The sequence below is a fragment of the Muntiacus reevesi genome, chromosome 11, assembly GCF_963930625.1.
Source record: "Muntiacus reevesi chromosome 11, mMunRee1.1, whole genome shotgun sequence".
Taxonomy (NCBI): Eukaryota; Metazoa; Chordata; class Mammalia; order Artiodactyla; family Cervidae; genus Muntiacus; species Muntiacus reevesi.
This window is the reverse complement of record NC_089259.1, coordinates 37,645,415-37,665,447: the sequence shown is the minus strand read 5'-3', so window position 1 is coordinate 37,665,447 and position 20,033 is coordinate 37,645,415. Positions and strand designations below refer to the sequence as shown.

General features: G+C 35.4%; 1 protein-coding gene across 1 annotated transcript in view; it reads left to right on the top strand.

Annotated features, from left to right (window-relative positions):
* LOC136144132 (protocadherin-9-like) overlaps window positions 1–20,033 on the top strand; it is a 682,777-nt gene that overhangs the window by 282,113 nt on the left and 380,631 nt on the right. Inside the window, exon 3 of the mRNA XM_065901801.1 lies at window positions 12,525–12,726. Within this exon, the coding sequence (XP_065757873.1) occupies window positions 12,525–12,726 (202 nt within the window). The remainder of the gene's footprint in view (window positions 1–12,524; window positions 12,727–20,033) is intronic.

Here is a 20,033-nt window from a genome sequence, read left to right as displayed (position 1 = left end):
TGAAAGTGAAGTGAAGTCACTCAGTCCTGTCCGACTCTTTGTGACCCCATGGACTGTAGCCTACCAGGCTCTTCCATCCAAGGGATTTTCCAGGCAAGAGTACTGGAGTGGGTTGCCATTTCCTTCTTCAGGAGATCTTCCTGACCAGGGATTGAACTCAGGTTTCCTGCATTGTAGGCAGATACTCCACCATCTGAGCCACCAGGGAAGTCTTAAAAAGTAAAGTCAGATCATAAAAGGCAAACAGTTGGTACCTTGAGACTCTGCATTATAATTGTCTCAAAACAATTCAAGAAATACAAAATCCAAAATCTAAAAATACAGTGGCATTACTCTAGATTATGAAGTATCTCCTCCATAAAATAATTAAATAAATGTTTTATACAATTTCTGCTTATCTAAAATATGTTTTTTTTTACATCTTATAATCATAGCTTTATATGGTGAATTCTACACTCAATGAAATATCATTGCTATTCAATTAATTTTCATCACTGGTCAAAGCTGTATATATGGCATGAAATATAAGACAGAAGAAACTCTTTGGAATGCAACTTGTTATATCTAAATTAATTCAGGTTTTCTAAGATACAATTAATAAAATTTATATTTCATTTTCAACATTGATAAATATAACAAAGATCTTGGATATATTTGACAATTTCCTTGTATAAGAATAGGAAAATTTCACATGCTAAGACACGTCAGCGTGTCAGCCTGTGTTGGAATTTGTGCATAAGTTTTACATCATCTATATATAAATACGCATATACAGTTTATGTATATGCTGCAGATATATTTTTAAAGTCTCCTCATTTTCTCCCTAACTTATTCTGAGAAAAAGAATTATGACTTAAGTTTCACACATTCCTAATCAAACATTTTCAATTGCAAACAATATTTTCACTGACGTGCTTTGAGAGAACTAAAAGATGACAAAATAAGAAAATGCTTTTCTATCAGAATGTGCCTTTAACACCATACAATTATAAAGGATAAATGAAGTTCCTAGCAATCAATCCAAATTTGATAACTAATACAGACATTGTTTTTTAGAGGATAGCTAATCATCCTATACCAATAAATCATCCTATCAAACTACTGCCTGTGAGATGATTTACCGAGTCCAAGGTTTCAGATGAAATTCCAGGGATTCCTGTTTCTTTTTTGTGTGATTTTTTTTTTTTTTTTTGTGACCAAAGATAGCTTCTTCCCTATCTGCTCAGCTTCAGTCTTTCCCATTCTGATAAAACATTTCTCAAGTTGGGTCAAGTTTATAGCAGAACCTAGAAAAAAGAATTCAATAGTTCATCAATATCAGGGTCACGTCCTGTGCCTGTGAATACACACTTCTATGTCCTCAAAGTGTGACTTGGACCTATACTTGCATTCAGCAGACTTTGTCCCCCTATCTACCTTCCCTATGCAGATTAGTCCCCCAATTAACCTGCCTATGAGGATTGAGTTCTTTATCATGACTGATGCTTTTGGTGGTTCCTATACTAATTAATAGTTATAAGATACTCTCCATATATAAATCACATGAATCATAGACTAGAAAGAGGCTAAAAATATCATTTTCATCACCATTTTTGTTTTGCTTTTTTTCTTCCACAGAAAATATGATTGATGGCTCAGAATTATTTGTAATCCATAGACCGTCAGGGACAGATACCCATCATATGTGTTAGCACTAGTTCAAATAACTTCTTATCTATTCACTGCTTCTAAAGAGTTTTACTGCTTTTCTTTATACTACAAACATTACACAAAAAGCTAAATAAATAAAATGAAACTGCAGAGTTTGACACAAGGTCCATTGAGACAGATCATACCACTTTTTAGGTGCAAATTAGTGAACTTCAGAAGGACTTTCAAAAAAATTTCATTGTACAGTAATAGTATTTCCTGGAGAAATTATACAGGTTGTTTCTTGCTGCCTCTACTTCTCTATCTGCATATTTTTCTTTGACTTGAAATAACATGATTTGTCCTGTAAAACCTTGGGATTACCAGCTTTCACTCTTACTGGGTAATTATGATCTTGTGCGTGCTTGTTCAGCAATACACAAGGGAAGTTTAAAGTGTGTGTGTGCATGTTCAAATTTTTATGACCCAAGTACCCACTGTTTGAAGTTATACAATCTAATGTGAGTTTGTATGAGTGTTAATTGCTCAATTGTGTCCAACTCTTTGGGACTCCTTGAACTGTAACTGGTCAGGTTCCTCCAGAGTTACCTTACCTGGAATTTTCTAGGTAAGAATATTGGAGTGGGTTGACATTTCCTTCTCCAAGGGATCTTCCCAACCCAGGGATTGAATCCAAGTCTCCTGCGTTGCAGGCAGATTCTTCACTGTCTGAGCTACCAGGGAAGCCTAATAATAAATATAATATAATATACATTTAGGGAGTGCTTTTTTGAAAAATACAACATTCTTGAAGAAAATATGTCCTATTTGTTGCTTTATAACTTTTATTTTGTATGGAGAACTACTAACAGAAGGGAATGCTAGGGAGATGCTCATTACCTCTTTTTGTTGCTTCTGTTAAAATTACCTGAGAAAAATTCCTCAAAGCTAAACACCAAATTAGACTATTTATATTAACTACACTGATAGATCTGATACATATTTTTTAATGATTTTTTGTTATCCAAAGAAGGATCACTTAAGGTAAAAGACCACATACTGTATCAGTGAGTTCTGTAATTTTACTTAACCACAGTGATAACTTAGTGGAGTTTCTAATTAAAGTGCTATGACTATCATGTATGCAGATTCCATAAATATGATAAGGGTAACTGCCTGCGTCACATGGATTTGTTTATACTAGAAGACTAAATTGGAAAGGCCTCTTGCTGAGTTGTTTCTTCTCTATTTCTGTACATATAATTTATAGATGCAAGAATTCTGCTTGTAGATTAAGGAGCAGTTGCTCCTGTTTACTCTAGTCATTCTATATTTTGTATGCTCAGATAAAGCACTGCATTCCTACTGGGCAACATTTAACTGTAAGAAACAGGTTGAGGGTGTTTCTGATAGTAGGAACCAAATAAGAATATGAGGAGCAAAATAACTAACAATGCCAACAATTCTTAACCTCTCTGCTTGCTTTGGACCCTAGAGGGAATTTAAGAGTAGGGTGTTGCCACCAAACCAATAGGGGGATGCCACCAAACCAAGGAGGAAAGTTGATTCTAACCCTATTCCCTTTCTCTGACGTCCCACAGCGGGAAATGATTAAGGGAGGAAATGCCTGTCTTATGTTTGGTTCTGATATTTAAATTCAAGCACCAAAGTTATACCCCAAAACAGTACAAAGAATATAGTTTTCTCTCAAGTTCTTTAAAGCTATCAGTTGTTCTTGAATGTGAAGAGAAATGCTACCTAACTTTCTCACCGATCATACTGAGATCAAAAGGAAATAAAAATAAAATTATATTAAAAATTTCATTATGCGTCATTACACACGTCTTCCAAACATATGAAGTCCTATGAGGTATTCACAGCACTTTACTTACAAAGTACAAAAAGCCTAAGTTTTTAATTTAAGGAAGTCATTTCACAGTAAGACATTTACAAAGTCAAGGAAGCAGGCTAAGTTTAAGTTACTGCGAGATTCTCCACACATATAGAAACTGAAACAAGCTTCCTACACTATTGTGCAGTTGAGTACTGAAATTAGAACAAAAGCCCACAACTCTGTCCTGAAATGAAGCAGTCGCTTAGCAGCAGGTATCAAACTGGTTAACAGGAAGATGAATATAGTATAGATGAGCATTCCCCATTTCCCCTGAAAATGCTATTCAGCTTTATATGGACAGGTATCATCTGCACCCTAGTCTTGTTTTATATAGCATTGATACCACTAGGAATCAAAAATTTTGTTCTAAAGATCCTGATAACTTTACATCCATCACCTAGGTCAGTGAAGTTATTATACAAATACATCTTTCTCTAACATAAACTTAGCCTTCTTATTTGTCTCCAAATATTTTGAAATGTAAACATTAAAAAGAAAAGAAGGAAATACTGACAGCTAGTTCATTGGTACAATGTTTCATTTGGCTACTTTTAAAACAGGGCAATACTCCCTGCAAATTTCTTTCTTGGGAGACAGAGAACTTTCCTCACAGAAAAGCATCTTTGGAGGATGGACAAAGATGGCATAACCCAAGGAGAAAAAAATAGAGTAAATATAGCTAATGTCAATTATATTGTTAATATTAACTATAGTGAATATAGTTAATATAGTGAATGTCTATTCATGCACTGACCTTGCTTAAATCTGCATAGTTTGCAAAATATGAATGAAATCAAGTTATAAAATAGGTAGCACAGGTGCTGATTGAAAGCATGCTCAGAACTACTAAGGAATAACTTAATAAAATTCTACTTTTTAAGAAACTGTGTGATACAGTTTTTGTCTTGTTCACCATCATATTCTTAGCAGGTATTAATACGATGGCGTCTAGCAGATAGTACCTGAACTTCAATAATATAATAACCAGCTATTCTACCAGCTTAAGTGAGTTTATACAGACATAGCCATGAGAATTACAATTCAAGTTATGTGAACTATGGTGGCTCATAGGCAAATCCAGAGAACAAGGAAAGGGAGAGGTGTTTCAGGAAAGGGGCAGAATTGGGAGGAACTGTAATAATGAGAGTCTAATGGAAGAAGCTGTGAATTCAAAGTATGAAAGTTCTCATTGGTTGGGCTGCTATCCTCTCTGATTGGCTGGGCTATTAAAGAGACAGAGACGTTTCCTTTTTTTTTTTTTTTTTCCCATTTATTTTTATTAGTTGGAGGCTAATTACTTTACAGTATTGTAGTGTTATTTTGCCATACATTGACATGAATCAGCCATGGATTTACATGTGTTCCCCATCCCGATCCCCCCTCCCACCTCCCTCCCCATCCCATCCCTCTGGGTCTTTTCAGTGCACTAGACAAATTTTCAACTTCCCAGATAGCAAAGTAGGAGACAACTTCTACTGGGAGATGTCAACAGGGGTCACTTTGGAGTAATTGACTATGAGTGTGACAGCCTCTCCTACAGGCCTGCCCTACTTTCAGTTTTAGTTGAGGTTTCTTTAATGAATTATAAAAATAGGTTCGCAAAAATTATTTATGAAGGGATAAATGAATAGTCCTTTTTGTTGGAAATCAAAAAATGAAACCTACATAAGTTCCTATTGAAACCTACAGAGACAAATCCCTTTACCTCACTTACTCATTTGAAATAAACGTAGCAAATTCAAAGAGACTAGAAAATCCCTAGATGATTTCCAGATTTAACATCCTACAATAGTAGAAACTTTTTAGCATAAGTATTTCCAATCAAAAGGATAGGAGATTAACTCAATTTACCAGTAACAAATAATAAAATAACTCATTATAAACTAATTCTGTACTCAGAATTATTTCATTTATCACCAGTTGAAAAGTTCTGTATTAATTCAGTCCTGCGAAACTGTTTCTTAGAGTCTTAGTTTCTTGATGAGAGTGCTCAAACATGAATGGGGAAGAACATATGTGTAGTAATATTAGTTTCTAGTCAAGCCTGAGAGTGTTGAGTAATAGCAAATTAAACTGTAACCACAAATTGCTTTCTGGGTTGCATTTAATTTACCCTCTAAACCTCTATGAGTTTTACTTGACTCAGGATTTTATTAAGAGGAAGAGTACTCATTGATTTTAGATGGCAAGAAGCTATTGAGGAACTTGCTACTGAATTGAATCAGTGGTTTTAGCTGAAAGTGTGTTATTTGGCATTTAAAAATTCTTCTTTCCATAGCTTGCAACCTAAGATTATACTCTTAACTATTACTTTTTTTATTACTTTTAAATTTTAACTGAAAATATCTTCTCTTATAAATAAGAAAGGATAAAATGTTTCTAATTAATGTTTATAAGAAATATTTCAATTCAAATGCAGTTTACAATCTCCAGAGTTATTTTAACCATTTTGGTATGATTTTCTTTGCTACTTGAGACAAAATATATACGAAAATATTATTTCAAGTAAAAAAGCCTATATTCATTGGATTTAATGCTGAAATAAAGCAAAAACAAGTTCAGATATGAAAATTTAACACTTTGTTTTTTACTTTATCATTTCTGGCTGATGTATTTGTGAGCATATATGTGTGTGTGTACTAGTTAGAGACTTTATATAGTTTTTTAAAATGTGATTCCTGTGAGCCACCAGGGAAGACTAAATGTGACTTTAAAAAATGTGATTAAGAGAACTAAGTCAAAATAAGAAATATTTATTTGTAAAAGTATTTTAAAATTTTTCTATGGATTTAACCATATTTAAATAATTCTATGGCACTTTTCTCTACTTCCAAATAATTTATAATTTTCAAAAATATAATTATTTTAAATGTCACCCATTAACTAGTAAATTCACTTATTTGTCTTGTAATAATTGGCTTAGTCTATATTCGTATTATCTTGTGATGGGAAGAAAAGGCAAGGATCTTTAATTGCAATATTTAAAAATTAGGTAAAGTAGCTAAAAATGGAAGTTAGGGTAGCTGCACAGTGATAGAAGATTTGTTTGATATTTGAGATCAAGAGAAAGCCCAACTACTGTCTGTCAGATGCTCCCTTTCTCTTGGACTAAGTTCTATTTTGCTCTAAGTGGTGAGGAAAAATACTTAAAAATATCATATGTTCTAATATTGTAAATATAATGTATGGTACTATGAATATAGTATAATTAATGAATATGATGTATGACGCTCCAATACTTTGGCCACCTGATGCAAAGAACTGACTCATTGGAAAAGACCCTGATGCTGGGAAAGATTGAGGGCAGGAGGAGAAGGGGATGACAGAGGATGAGATGGTTGGATGGCATCACTGACTCAATAGATATGGGTTTGAGTAAGCTCCAAGAGTTGGTGATGGACAGGGAAGCCTGGCATGCTGCAGTTCATTGGGGTAGCAACGAATTGGACACAACTGAGCAACTGAACTGAACTAAACGTGTGACAACTTTAGTATAGTCAAAATAATAAAAATTTGAAATATCATAACTCCATAACCAAACAATACAAATTTAAATACTTAATGTATGAAATCATATATTAGCTTACACATATTCACACCTCAAAACACATTAGGTGGTGGTCTAGTTGCTAAATTTTGTCTGACTTTTGCAACCCCACAGACTGTAGACCACCAGGCTTCTTTGTCCATGGTATTTCCCAGGCCAGAATACTGGAGTGGATTGTCATTCCCTTCTCCAGGAGATCTTCCCAATCCATGGACTGAACCTGAGTCTCCTGCATTGCAGGAGGTCTCCTGTATTTCAGGTGGATCCTACTAGGATTCCACTAGGGAAGCACAAATGGTATAACCCAAGGCATTAAAAAAAAAAAAAAAAATCAATTCAACTCAGTAAAATATTTGCTAACCTGATTTTTACAGTTAACAATAGATTATCAGTTCAGTTCAGTCACTCAGTCATGTCTGACTCTTTGTGACCCTGTGGACTGCAGCATGCCAGACTTCCTTGTCCATCACCAACTCTGGAGCTGGTGATGCCATCCAACCACCTCATCCTCTGTCATCCCCTTCTCCTTCCGCCTTCCATCTTTCCCAGTATCAGGATCTTTCCAAATGAGTCAGTTCTTTGCATCAGTTGGCCAAATGATTGGAGTTTCAGCTTCAGCATCAGTCCTTCCAATGAATATTCAGGACTGGTTTCCTTTAGGATGGACTGGTTTGATTGGAACTCTCAAGAGTCTTCTCCAACACCACAGTTCAAAAGTATCAATTCTTCAGTGCTCAGCTTTCTTTATGGTCCAACTCTGACATCCATACATGACTACTGGAAAAACCATAGCTTTGACTAGATGGACTGGGCTTTTGTTAGCAAAATAATGTCTCTGCTTTCTAATATGCTGTCTAGGTTGGTCATAACTTTTCTTCCAAGGAGCAAGCATCTTTTAATCATGGCTGCAGTCACCATCTGCAGTGATTTTGGAGCCCCCACCTCCCCCCCAAAAAATATAAACTCTCTCACTGTTTCCATTATTTCCCCATCTATTTGCCATGAAGTGATGGGACTGAATGCCATGATCTTAGTTTTCTGAATGTTGAGTTTTAAGCCAACATTAACAAAATTTTAAATATTATGAATGATTTGGTTATATGCTATCATATATTTAAGTTACTTACTAGATATTTCACCTTTTTCTACCGTTTTGCTGTTAACAAAGGCACAAAGTACCTTCCTAGCAAATCTTTGTGCATGAGAATCTCTCTAAATTAATGGGACTGGGATTGTAGGCTTGAATGTGAGTCATTTATTGGTTAATAATATCCTGTACCAGTAAGACACATAAGAGAAGCATTAAAGCAATGATTGGTATTCTTAGGTGATTCATTCTCTCAGTGAATCTTAAAAAACAGCACCCAACACAGAAACATGTGTATCTTCTCAGGGCATCTTAAATTTCTGCTCTCCTTCACACTAACCTATAAGAAAAAGTATTGTAAAAGTACTTGGTAATGTTTCTCAAATCTAACCAGTGTGATACCTTCCAACCTGCAAGATACAGGATATTTCTGTATTTGTATGGATGGCCCTTTATTCTGACATAGAGTACAGGGTCTCTGATGGAAGCTTAATGTGGTCAGAAACCATACCAGCAGTCCAAAGATAAAATAACAATGATCAGCCTTAGTAATTATTGTTCCCATCTTATTTTTTCTCTAGCCAGCCTGGGACCTGGAGCTAACTTTGTCAGTGATAAATTAGGTACATAAATGTGACACTCAAACCATCAACCAGACTTAGCAAAAATAATAATAATGTTTCCCTTGAGAGAAAATGGAAATGGTAAGAAATAGATTCAGGAAAGCAAAATATAAGTGTCCAGGCTTTGGAAAGTCTGAAGTAGTCTCATGATAGCATGTGTGTCCCAATTCAGTCAGGCAGGGTTTGACTATATTTATATCCCAAATTGGGGCACATTTCCATGGCGATAACCCAAAATCAAAATTCCCAGAGGCTACAAGTAAAAAGTTCTTTCTTTCTTTCTTTAAATATACAAACAATTACAAGTTTCTTGAAAGAACAGTGGGAAAACTTTCACTTTCTTTGCAAAAAAACCATGTGTTCTAAACTGTTGATCTTCATTGCTCACTCTTATCCCAGAGCAGCTTCCACTCAAAAGATTCTGGGCTGACATACCTACAGGCATGATGTGAGGCATGCCAAGAGTGCAGTTCTCTTCCCAAAGAACAACACTTTTTCGTGGGTGAAAGTATTACATCTCTATAATTGCTAAGCATTGATACCCCAGAGATTAAAAGAGAATGTGTAGATATGAATTTCAAGAATTGGGGCTTCCCTTGTGGCTCAGCTGGTAAAGAATCCACCTGCAATATGGGAGACCTGGGTTCCATCCCTGGGTTGGGAAGATCCCCTGGAGAAGGGAAAGGCTATTCATTTCAGTATTCTGGCCTGGAGAATTTCATGGACAGTCCATGGGGTCGCAAACAGTCAGACACGACTGAGCGACTTTCACTTTCACAGCTACCTTTTATTGAGTACCTACCATGTGTCACGTATTATATAACAAGAACACTTCTTATTTTATCTATTTGTACCTTACAACATCCACTGCTGAAGGCACTGCTCCATCCATTTTACAAGGCTAAGAACTCCTTCAAAGAAATGGTGTCATTGCCCAGGACCAGGCTCTACAGGGCAAACACTTCCAGGCAGGAGGTCTGGTTCTGACTCCTCATCTGGTGCTCTTGGGCAAAACCGGAATAAGTACTGTAGTCTTTCATGACACCTATAACTCCTGTTTCTTATTGCAGAATGTATCCTAATTTTCCTTCATTTCAGTTTATTCAAACATTCTCCTTTTATCTACCTTGATAAGCCAAACATTATTTCACTTGCATCAATCATTATGATGATAAGTTAAAGATTGATTTACTTGATCAATTTGCTTCCTGCTATCATATCCATGTTGCAATTCTTAGTCCACATGCATCACCACCCCTACCTCCCATTAGACTGATAAATTGTGCACAATTTTGCCAATTAAGACTTAAACATCTTTGAGTCAAATTAATTAGGAAATATTTCTGTAAGCCGCAGTAGTTTAAACATTATATTACTCTAATTTACAGGGTCTTAGTGCAAATAAATTACACTAGATTTATATCTCTTATTCTCACTTATAAAGTGGTAAAGAAATATCATAGTATAGTGTGTATCAGATGGAATTTAATATGTTGTATTTGAAATAGTTTAAAAAAATATTTTCCTTTTTATTCTCAGTGTAATTATAGTACCAGTCTCTATACAAGTAGGTGCTCAATAAATACTAGCTCTAATGACTTCACTCTGAGAACTGATGGATTTAGATACAGCTGATGTTGTGGACTAGGGCATTTCCTGGGGGGGTGGGAAACTATAGTAATTAAAGCAACATTATGCTTAGAAGAATATCACAGGTATTAATTTTCCTTTTCCCTTCATCTATGAAACAAATATTTTAAAATAGCTTATGTGTGTCTTCCCAAAATGTTTTATGAAAGTTACAGAATCAGTCAAATTGTTCCATTGTCTTTCTCTTGTGTTTTGACTTCTTTTTACTTCTCTGAGCTATCACTAAGAGGGAGTCATCTAGAGACACATCAAAGATACTTTAATTACTCAAACTATGGAAATTTTAGCAGTCTGTCACTTTAAAAGCAATATTGGCAATTATGTATCATGTGCAGCTGCTCATTGTCCTTAGTACTGTGTTCATTACAAAAGGATTCACTTAATATGCTCCTGGAGAAGGAAATGGCAACCCACTCCAATATTCTTGCCTAAATAATACCATGGACAGAGGAGCCTGGGAGACTACAGTCCATCACACCACAAAGTGTAGGACACAATTGAACACACACGCACAGGCACGTAATGATTTAAGTGAATACTGCAACAGAAATGGAAGATATTGGCGTTATTGCTTTTCCCTCAAGAGTTAAGTTCACGTGGGAGAACAAACACTCTAATAAATAAAATCAGTAGCATAGTCTTCCCTATAAAAGTAGAAATGTATTTCAGACATTAATTAGATATTAAAATTCAAATTTTGCTTAATATGGTGTAGCACTCTCTAGGCACATTTCAAAATCTACTGAGGAAGGAACAATGGTAGGGAGATAGTTGCGCTTGAAGCTTAAGTGTCCTACAATAGACTCAATTAGGACCATTTATGATTATCGTTTATGTGATGGTAACATCAGTTCATTAAAAATGTACTAAAGTTTTAAATCATTTCACACAGGTGATTGAACAACAATACAGTGGTATCAGCTCTTTTCAATTATGACTCTCAACTGGATTTGAACTAGTGACTCACAGAAAATAGGCCATGTTCTATTGTCAGTCTATAAAAACTACTTTTATAGAGCAGCAGTATTTCTACCTATAATATTTTGTCTCTAAATTTATTCATTTTCTTTGAAATGGATGTAATTTATAAGTTGTCTCTTAAAAAGCACAAATTTTGAGTATGACAAAATGATTATGCCATACATTATATCTCCATATTATTTATTTATAAATAATTATATATTCATAATGTTATTAATTCTGAGCAAAATTTGTCATATTTTTTTTGGTTTTTTTGTTTATCAAAGTAGATAGGTTAGTCATATGTTTTTTTGGTTTTTTTGTTTATCAAAGTAGATAGGTTAGTCATATGTTTTTTTGTTTTTTTTGGTTATCAAAGTAGAGTGAAAATTAGGTTTAGTCAGAGGTAAAGCATAAATTTACTACTCTCACATAATTCTGTCAGGCATAAAACTCCACCCCACACAGCTATAAATAGTCTCCTGTCTCATACATTGCAGCAGCTAGAAGAACATATACCAAGAGAACTAGCAGTGATATCTGCTGAAAGGCACAATTTTATCTTACTAAAGCACTAAAATTTATTCAAGTAACTTTGGCAAATAGATGCCAAAGTAATATTCCAAACACCTTTCAGTAGGGATATTCTATAACCAATGACTGGTAAAAAAAATCAAGGCCAGTGGACAATAATGACTTCATTGCAAAAACTACCTTTAAACCCTCAAATAAACACAATACTTGGTTATCCACAAGAAATGGAACACCGTATTTCATTGTCTATGTATTTATTCAGATCTATGGAACAAACATTTGTGTATTTCTACTTATTTAACTTTTGTATAGCTTTGACCACTAGCATTATATTCATATTTCTACAAATTTCAATGGTTTACCATTAGCTTTTTTTTTTCTTCTCTTAAATTATACAAAATTGAAATTCTTTCTTGTATTTTGCAAGTTGGATATGTCATAGTAAATGATAAATAATAGATGTTTGTTCCCAGATGTGTTCCAAGTATTTTTTACTTTGCCTGGGCATTGTACTGTGTATTAAAGTTGCTTTGCTTTGCGTTCCATCCCCGTGTCCTCCAGGAAGGATGTTAATGGCGTGTCCTGTGGTCTTCTTTGTAGTCGCAGCGCCGGGTTACCTTTCACCTCCCCGACGGCTCCCAGGAAAGCTGCAGTGACAGTGGTCTAGGAGACCACGAGCCGGTGGGTAGTGGAACCCTGATCTCACACCCTCTTCCTCTGGTTCAGCCACAGGACGAATTCTATGACCAGGCCTCTCCGGACAAGAGGACCGAAGCAGATGGCAACTCTGACCCCAACTCTGGTGAGTCCCCTTAAAAACTTTGCTTGTAGATTTTCTGGTTTTCTGCTGTGCCCTTGAATTTTAACGGTAGTCCTGGAGAGCAAGTAAATGGACATTCAGTCATTTTTTGCTGCCTTTATTGTTGTTTTAATATTTTTTGAAATAAATCTAACGTGCTTGACATATCGGCTGCTAAATTCCATGGTGCATCTTTAGTTTATGAATCATGAAAAATAAAAGAAAAAAATGCTGCAGATATAATTGCAAGAAGCCATTTTTGTGCATGACATCTACATGTCAAGGATATTAAAATAGGAAGACTTTTTTACAGTTTAGAATTGATACAACATAGTTAAGTGGACATAGTCAATGATGGAAAAGAAAAAAGTGTCCTGTGGAATTCTATTTAATAAGGACTTTATATGGTGATTGAAACAAGTATGAAGAGTAGTGATAGTGATGTGAGGGTTTTATTTTGTATTTTTTACCAATATTAATTTTGGATGATTTTTTAGTCAGTACACTGAAAGAGTGAAATGAGTGGGATGGGACTGGCAAAATCTTTTATTCTGCACAGACTTACACCCCATGTTAGAAATCATTGCTTATTCCAGGTAAGCCCTGTGAGGGTACTTCTTCAGCCTTTCAAAACCATCAGGGGCAAATGCTATACCTTTTTTGGTCATGCTAATTTTTTGTTTCTCTTTAAAAATCACTACCTAGTTCACTTTAATTGAAAAAATTAGAAGTCCAATTTAATCATTGTTATGTCTAGCTCAAAGTAACAACCATGATTTCTGTTTGATTTGAATTGAAAATTTTTTCTAACTCCATCTTGACCTGCTTCTGAATTGTCTATAGTGCAAATGGGGTTAGGATAACTTTTCTATAATGTTCTAGCTACTCTTCTGATTTCTTTAGATATTATAGTGACTTCGGCAATTCTATGGTTGAAGCAGAAATACCAAGAGAAAGTAAAAAGCATGAAAGGGCTTTCTTAACTAATCCTATTGTGCTAACCCAGCATTAGTGTTCTCCGCCTACTAGAAATTTAAACTGATTCCTTGATTCCAGGGAAGTGATGGGTATCTTTTGTACATATGCCCCCTTCTAAAGGGTGCCCCAGTCTCGGCAGGTTTTTCTGGTAGGTAGTTCTCTTCTCATTGGCATATACAATTACAATTGCATCTTCTTTCTGCTTAAGTTTTTCTTAGCCCATCTTTTAGGAAAATCTAAATTCCAAGCCAGCTCTGGTCCTCAGTCTTTCCTGCCCCATATCTCGGTCTAATAAGGAAAACATAAGTGCATTTTTGACTTCACATATCCAGAAGGTCAGGGATCCTCAAAGAGGCAACCAGTCCTCTCACAGCATTTGGGGGACCTGATTAAATATTCTCCTTAGAACTCTTGGTTCTGATTAGTCTAAGGACCATTAACCTAAGTGGTTCTGTGGACTCAGCTTTTCCTGGATTGTGTAAAGAGGTTGGAAATGTAGGACAGTTCTTTCTCAAACGATTTCCTACTCTGCAACTTCCTCTTCTCCAATTTTAAAGCATCTTTTATTGCTATTAAGGCAAAGGTCCTGAAACTGGTTCTTGACCACCTCTTCTGCATGTGGCAGTGATTGACTCCTCTGGTCTTTGGGCCTCCTCCAAAACTGAGACAGGAAAAAATCCATTTTAAGCATACTGACACAAATAGGACTTGTCTATATAGTTCACCAGTTATTTTACAGAAGTAAAGTTTTTAAAAATGTATACAGCAATATAGTTAAACTAAGCTGCCCTAAGCCAGGACTTTATCCAATATGTTTATTTTCTTAAACCTGGGAAATAGCACTGGCTGAGCTACCAAATAAGAGAAGATATGAGAGATTCTAAAGCTTGAGGTGGTAGGGGGAAATCCTTTCAGGTTTGCTCAAGAATTCTTCAGAGGTTTTAACCAATCTGGTCACATGGAAAAAAAAAGACCGTAGGGAAGACACACCCTTGCATACTCCAACATTCAACTCAACACAGTTACTTCACTCAGGAGAATCATGGTCAGCGAAATGTGTTAAACCACCAGTGCTCCTTGATGGAGAACACATCTGTATTCACCACTGAGAAGAAGGTGTCAGATAGGGGAAGAGGAGGCACTCAGAGGGCCCCGGGTGGCTAACACTTCTTTCCGGATCTCCTACCTTGCAGGTGGATTCTTTACTAGCTGAATTACCAGGGAAACACTTTGACACTTACAGGGACTTTAATTTTAATCTCATTTGTAAATGTCTGGAGAAGAATTCATTAGACCAGTCTAGAAACATTAAGAGATTCATAACTAAACAGTGATTCATATTGGGATAGCGTTGTGATATATTATATAAAATCTGCGGTCATGGTTTGTAATTAACTTTGAAAAATTTGTGGCATGAGATACAGGATAATTGAAGCAATAATCTTCACCGGCATTAATCTTGCTTTGTAGATATAAATTGTTTCCTTTTCCTTCAGTGACATTTTCTGTCTGCCTCTTGAAGAGTCTTCTCTTCAAGAAGGGCTTCCCTCAAAACTCAGTTGGTAAAGAATCTGCCTGCAATGCAGGAGACCCTGGTTTGATCCCTAGGTTGGGAAGATCCCCTGGAGAAGAGAAAGGCTACCCACTCCAGTATTCTGGCCTGGAGAATTCCATGGACTCCATAGTCCATGGGGTTGCAAAGAGTCAGACATAACTGAGTGACTTTCACTTTCACAAGAGTAATAATTTTATAGTGATCATGCAATATCCATATGAATTTGTACTATCTGTAGTTATTATTGTATTGATATATATTCTTAGTTTTTCAAATATAATGATTCTCAATAAAAGTAATTAAAATTTAGTACAATTTCATGGTAAATTTCTCATTATAGACTTTTTTTAAAGAAATTAATACAAATGGTATCATGTGGAGGAGTCTTTGGAAACCTAAGGTTTAATATATCTTTGTTGTAGTTTAGTCACTATCATGTCTAACTCTTTGGTGTCCCCATGGACTGTAGCCCTCCATGCTCCTCTGTCCATGGGATTTCCCAGGCAAGAATACTGAAATGGGTTGCCATTTCCTTCTCCAAGTGATCTTCCCAACCCAGGAATCAAACCCCTGTCTCCTATTTAGAAATTAGATTCTTTACCACTGAGCCACTTGGAAAGCCCATTTAGTATACATTTAGACTTTTATATAAATATCTAGCAACCAAATAGCTGATGTCTCTATGTTCTAGTCACTTCTGAATCCTAGAGCATACTTAGCCGACTGGCCCACAAGGGCACACACACATGCAGTATTTCTTGCACTAAGTTTTGTCAGCTTTTCTGCATAAAAAGATTCATCTTACTTGCAAATAGCAGAATAAATCATATTTCCCCAAAAAGTTAACTTATTAATGTGATCATGCACTCCATGTAAAATTCAATAAAACCATTAATTTATGAAAATAGTAGGGTGATTTTCAATCGAAGATTTTAATTTTTAGCACATGTAACTAGAATTATGAAAGAATTTCACTAAGTTAAAAAGAAACCAAAACAACTATGTGATCAGATCAGAAGCAGCTTATTATCACTAATCCAGAATTAAGTCCCATTGAGAAACATGAAAAGAGTTATATTTTTTACCTGGTGTTTCTTTTAAATGCTAATATAAAAGATCTTCTTCTATTTAATCACATACAAAATTTCAAATTGTGTTTATGTTTTTAAAGCTCTGTCTGTCATATGTTTCTACTTCTACCTGGATTGTGTATTAATAAACTGGTGGATTTCTCACTAAGAATACTTTTGATGGTTGGTGATATTAATGGGTAATATTTATTGAGGTTTACTTATGAATCAGGAATAATAATAAATGTTTTAATGTGTTATTTATGATTCTACACCAATATTGCAAGTTAGATAGTATTATGAAAGTGTTAGTCACTCAGCCATGTCTGACTCTTTGTGCCAGGTTCCTCTGTCCATGAATTTCCCAGGCAAGAGTACTAGAGTGGGTAGCCATTCCCTTATCCAGAGGATTTTCCCGACCCAGGGATGGAATCCAGGTCTCCTTCATTGCAGGCAGATTCTTTACCATCTGAACCACAACTGAATTTCAGAAAAATTTTTCTAAAACTACTTTGCAATTAGATTGGGAAACAATGGAAACAGCGACAGACTTTATTTTCTTGGACTCAAAAATCACTGCAGATGGTGAATGCAGCCATGAAACTAGAAGATGCTTGCTCCTTGGAAGAAAAACTATGACAAACCTACACAACATATTAAAAAGCGGAGACACTGTTTTGCCGACAAAGGTTCGTATAGTCAAAGCTATGGTTTTTCCAGTAGTCATGCATGGGTTTGAGAGTTAGACCAAAAAGAAGGCTGAGTGCTGAAGAATTGATGCTTTTGAACTGTCGTGTTGGAGAAGACTCTTTAGAGTCCTTTGGAGAGCAAGGAGATCCAACCAGTCCATCCTAAAGGAGATCAGTCCTGAATATTCATTGAAAGGACTGATGCTGAAGCTGAAGCTCCAATACTGTGGCCACCTGACGTGAAGAGCTGACTCATTGGGAAAGACCCTGATGCTGGGAAAGACAGAAGGCAGGAGGAGAAGGGGATGACAGAGGACAGGATGGTTTGATGGCATCGCCAACTCAATAAACATGAATTTGAGCAAGTTCCAGGAGATGGTGAAGAACAGGGAAGTCTGGCATACTGCAGTCCATGGGGTGGCAAAGAGTTGGACATGACTGAGTGACTGAACAACAAAAAACTTTGCAAATTTACCTGACTTCTCAGGTTATGCTTTTATTATTCAGAGAAACCACCTGCAATATGCACATGTTAAGAGAGTGTGTAACACAAGATAGTCATTACTGACATTGAGTTTTAAATTTGGGGGCATGGATCTCATTTTTTAAGAAGTTTGAGAAATGAATAATATGAATTCTAAGATGTACAACTTGTGAAAGAACTACTGTGTCAAGGATTATTTGGCATTGCTAATGAAAATTTAAATCTTAATAGGACCCAACAGATCATACAGTATAAATCATTCTCTACAGAGGAATAAAAAGGGAAGTGATTGGTTTAAGTTGCATAGCTTGTGAGTCAAGACTAGAACTCATATGTTCAGACTGTTATTTAGTGCTCTTTTCATTGAGACAATTTTTCTTTATCGTTGTCCTTAAACCTTTACCTTAAAGAGAATCTGTGTGATTAGTTATTAGCAACTGTTTTTCCCATCAATCCCTAAAGACTTTTTGCTCACCTTCCTATTCTCCTTGCATAATAGTTCCTGACATATAATAGGACACAGTAATGTATATTTGTTGACTAAAAAAATAATCAATAGTTCACAAACACATGAAAATATAGTCAGACAAATTAAGTGTTTTATCAAGATAAAAACAAATAAGCAGAAAAAAAACTAGGAAGTACCACATCATGTTAACTGTGTGTGTTGTCTTCAGTTTGGAGTATTGATTTCTTTTTAATGGTCTATATTTTCCACAATTTTAATAATGTAGTCATAATTATATTTTTATTTGTAATTTCCATGGAAAGCATGCAATGCAGAACTGAGATACTCATTCTTAGAGTATCTTTTTCATCAGGTAAAAATTGTATTAAAAATATTATTTTCCTGTCATCCTTAAAGTTATAGGAGATACATGCTTAGAAAAATTGAGAATTTAAAGTGATTGGGCATGAAATACAGGCTGTCATTTTGGAGAAGAAAAAATAAGCTTAATGAAGTTTTGAAATATTCCAGAAAAGTTCAGAAAAAACGTAATGATGCTATCAAATTTCAGTCTTAAGACATTGTGCTAATTCTAATAGGCAAGAAAAAGATCGCTAACCATAACAAGCTTTGGGAATTAAACATGAATTTGATCTTCTGGGAGCAGTATTTTATAAAAATAATTTTGTGAGCTGTATTTATTATTTTTAAACATATACTGTGTTGAACTAATTTTATTGATCCAAAGAAAATTGTTCAGAGGTTTTGTTTTGTCACTTGCTGTGTTCACTTCCCCATGGTATTTTTGTAATCAATTCATGATAATCCAATAATACTGGTCCCTGAGTTAATGAATCTAGAGTTCCTCAGAAAATGGTATAGAGAAAAGATAATCAATCATACTGTACTTTAAGAGGAAAAAAAGCAACAGAACAAAATTGGATTTTCTTTATGCTATATAGGCTTATTTATGCTTCTTTATAGCTTTATTAAATTTATTTTTCTAAATAAATTTAGGAATTTATTTGTCACTATTTTCCCCTTAAAATCTGAGAGGTTAGAACATTTTCTAGATTAAATCATCTAGATTACAAATCAAATAAACATCTACCCTTCTCTTGTGTGTGTGTGTGTATATATATATGTATATATATATATATATATATATATACACATATATATTCTATTGCTAATTGCCTCCATCTTGTGCCTTAAAACAACACACATTCATAATTTCACAATTTCTTTAAGTCAGGTGTCTGAACATGACTTGGATGAGTCCTCTACTCAGGATCTCAAATGCCTGTAATCAATGTGTCAATCAGGTTGTATTCTCATCTGCAGGCAAAACTGTAGAAGAATTTGCTTCCTAGATTTTTCAGATGGTTGTTTTTGTTGGTTAGTTGCTAAGTCCTCTCCAGCCCTTTTTGCTACTCAATGGACTGTAGCCTGCCAGGTTCCTCTTTCCATAGGATTTCTCTGGCAAGAATACTTGAGTGGGCTGCTATTTCCTACTCCAGGGGGTCTTCCCTACCCAGGTATCAAACCCACATCTCCTGCATTATCTGGTGGATTCTTTACACCTAAGCCACCTGGGAAACCCTCTCAGAATGTTAGCAGAATTTGTTTCCTTGCAGGTTTAGGACTGAGAACCCCAGCATTTTGCTGGCTGTCTACTGGAGACTGCTCTCAGCCTTAGCGGCAACCCTCAAATGTTAGCCACACATGCCTCTCAACATGACTTCTTATTTCTTCAAGAGCCATTAGAGAGACAGTCTCTAGAGTGAGTTTATAGCAACACACGTTCTTATTTAGCTTAACACATTCACGGGAGTGACATTTCATCACTGTTGCCTTATACTGTTGGTCATAGGCAAGTCTCAGGTCCTGCTCACACTCAAGGAAGGATATACACATAGTCATGAACACCAGGAGTCAGAATCCTGAGCAGCCTCTTTAGGGTATTTCTGCCACTATTTATATATAAGACTTAGTAATTCTGTTATAATTTACAACTTAAGAGCTGTCATTTAAGATCCTTTGTTCACACAGTTTTTCCATGATTCATTCATTTATTTGTTCTGTA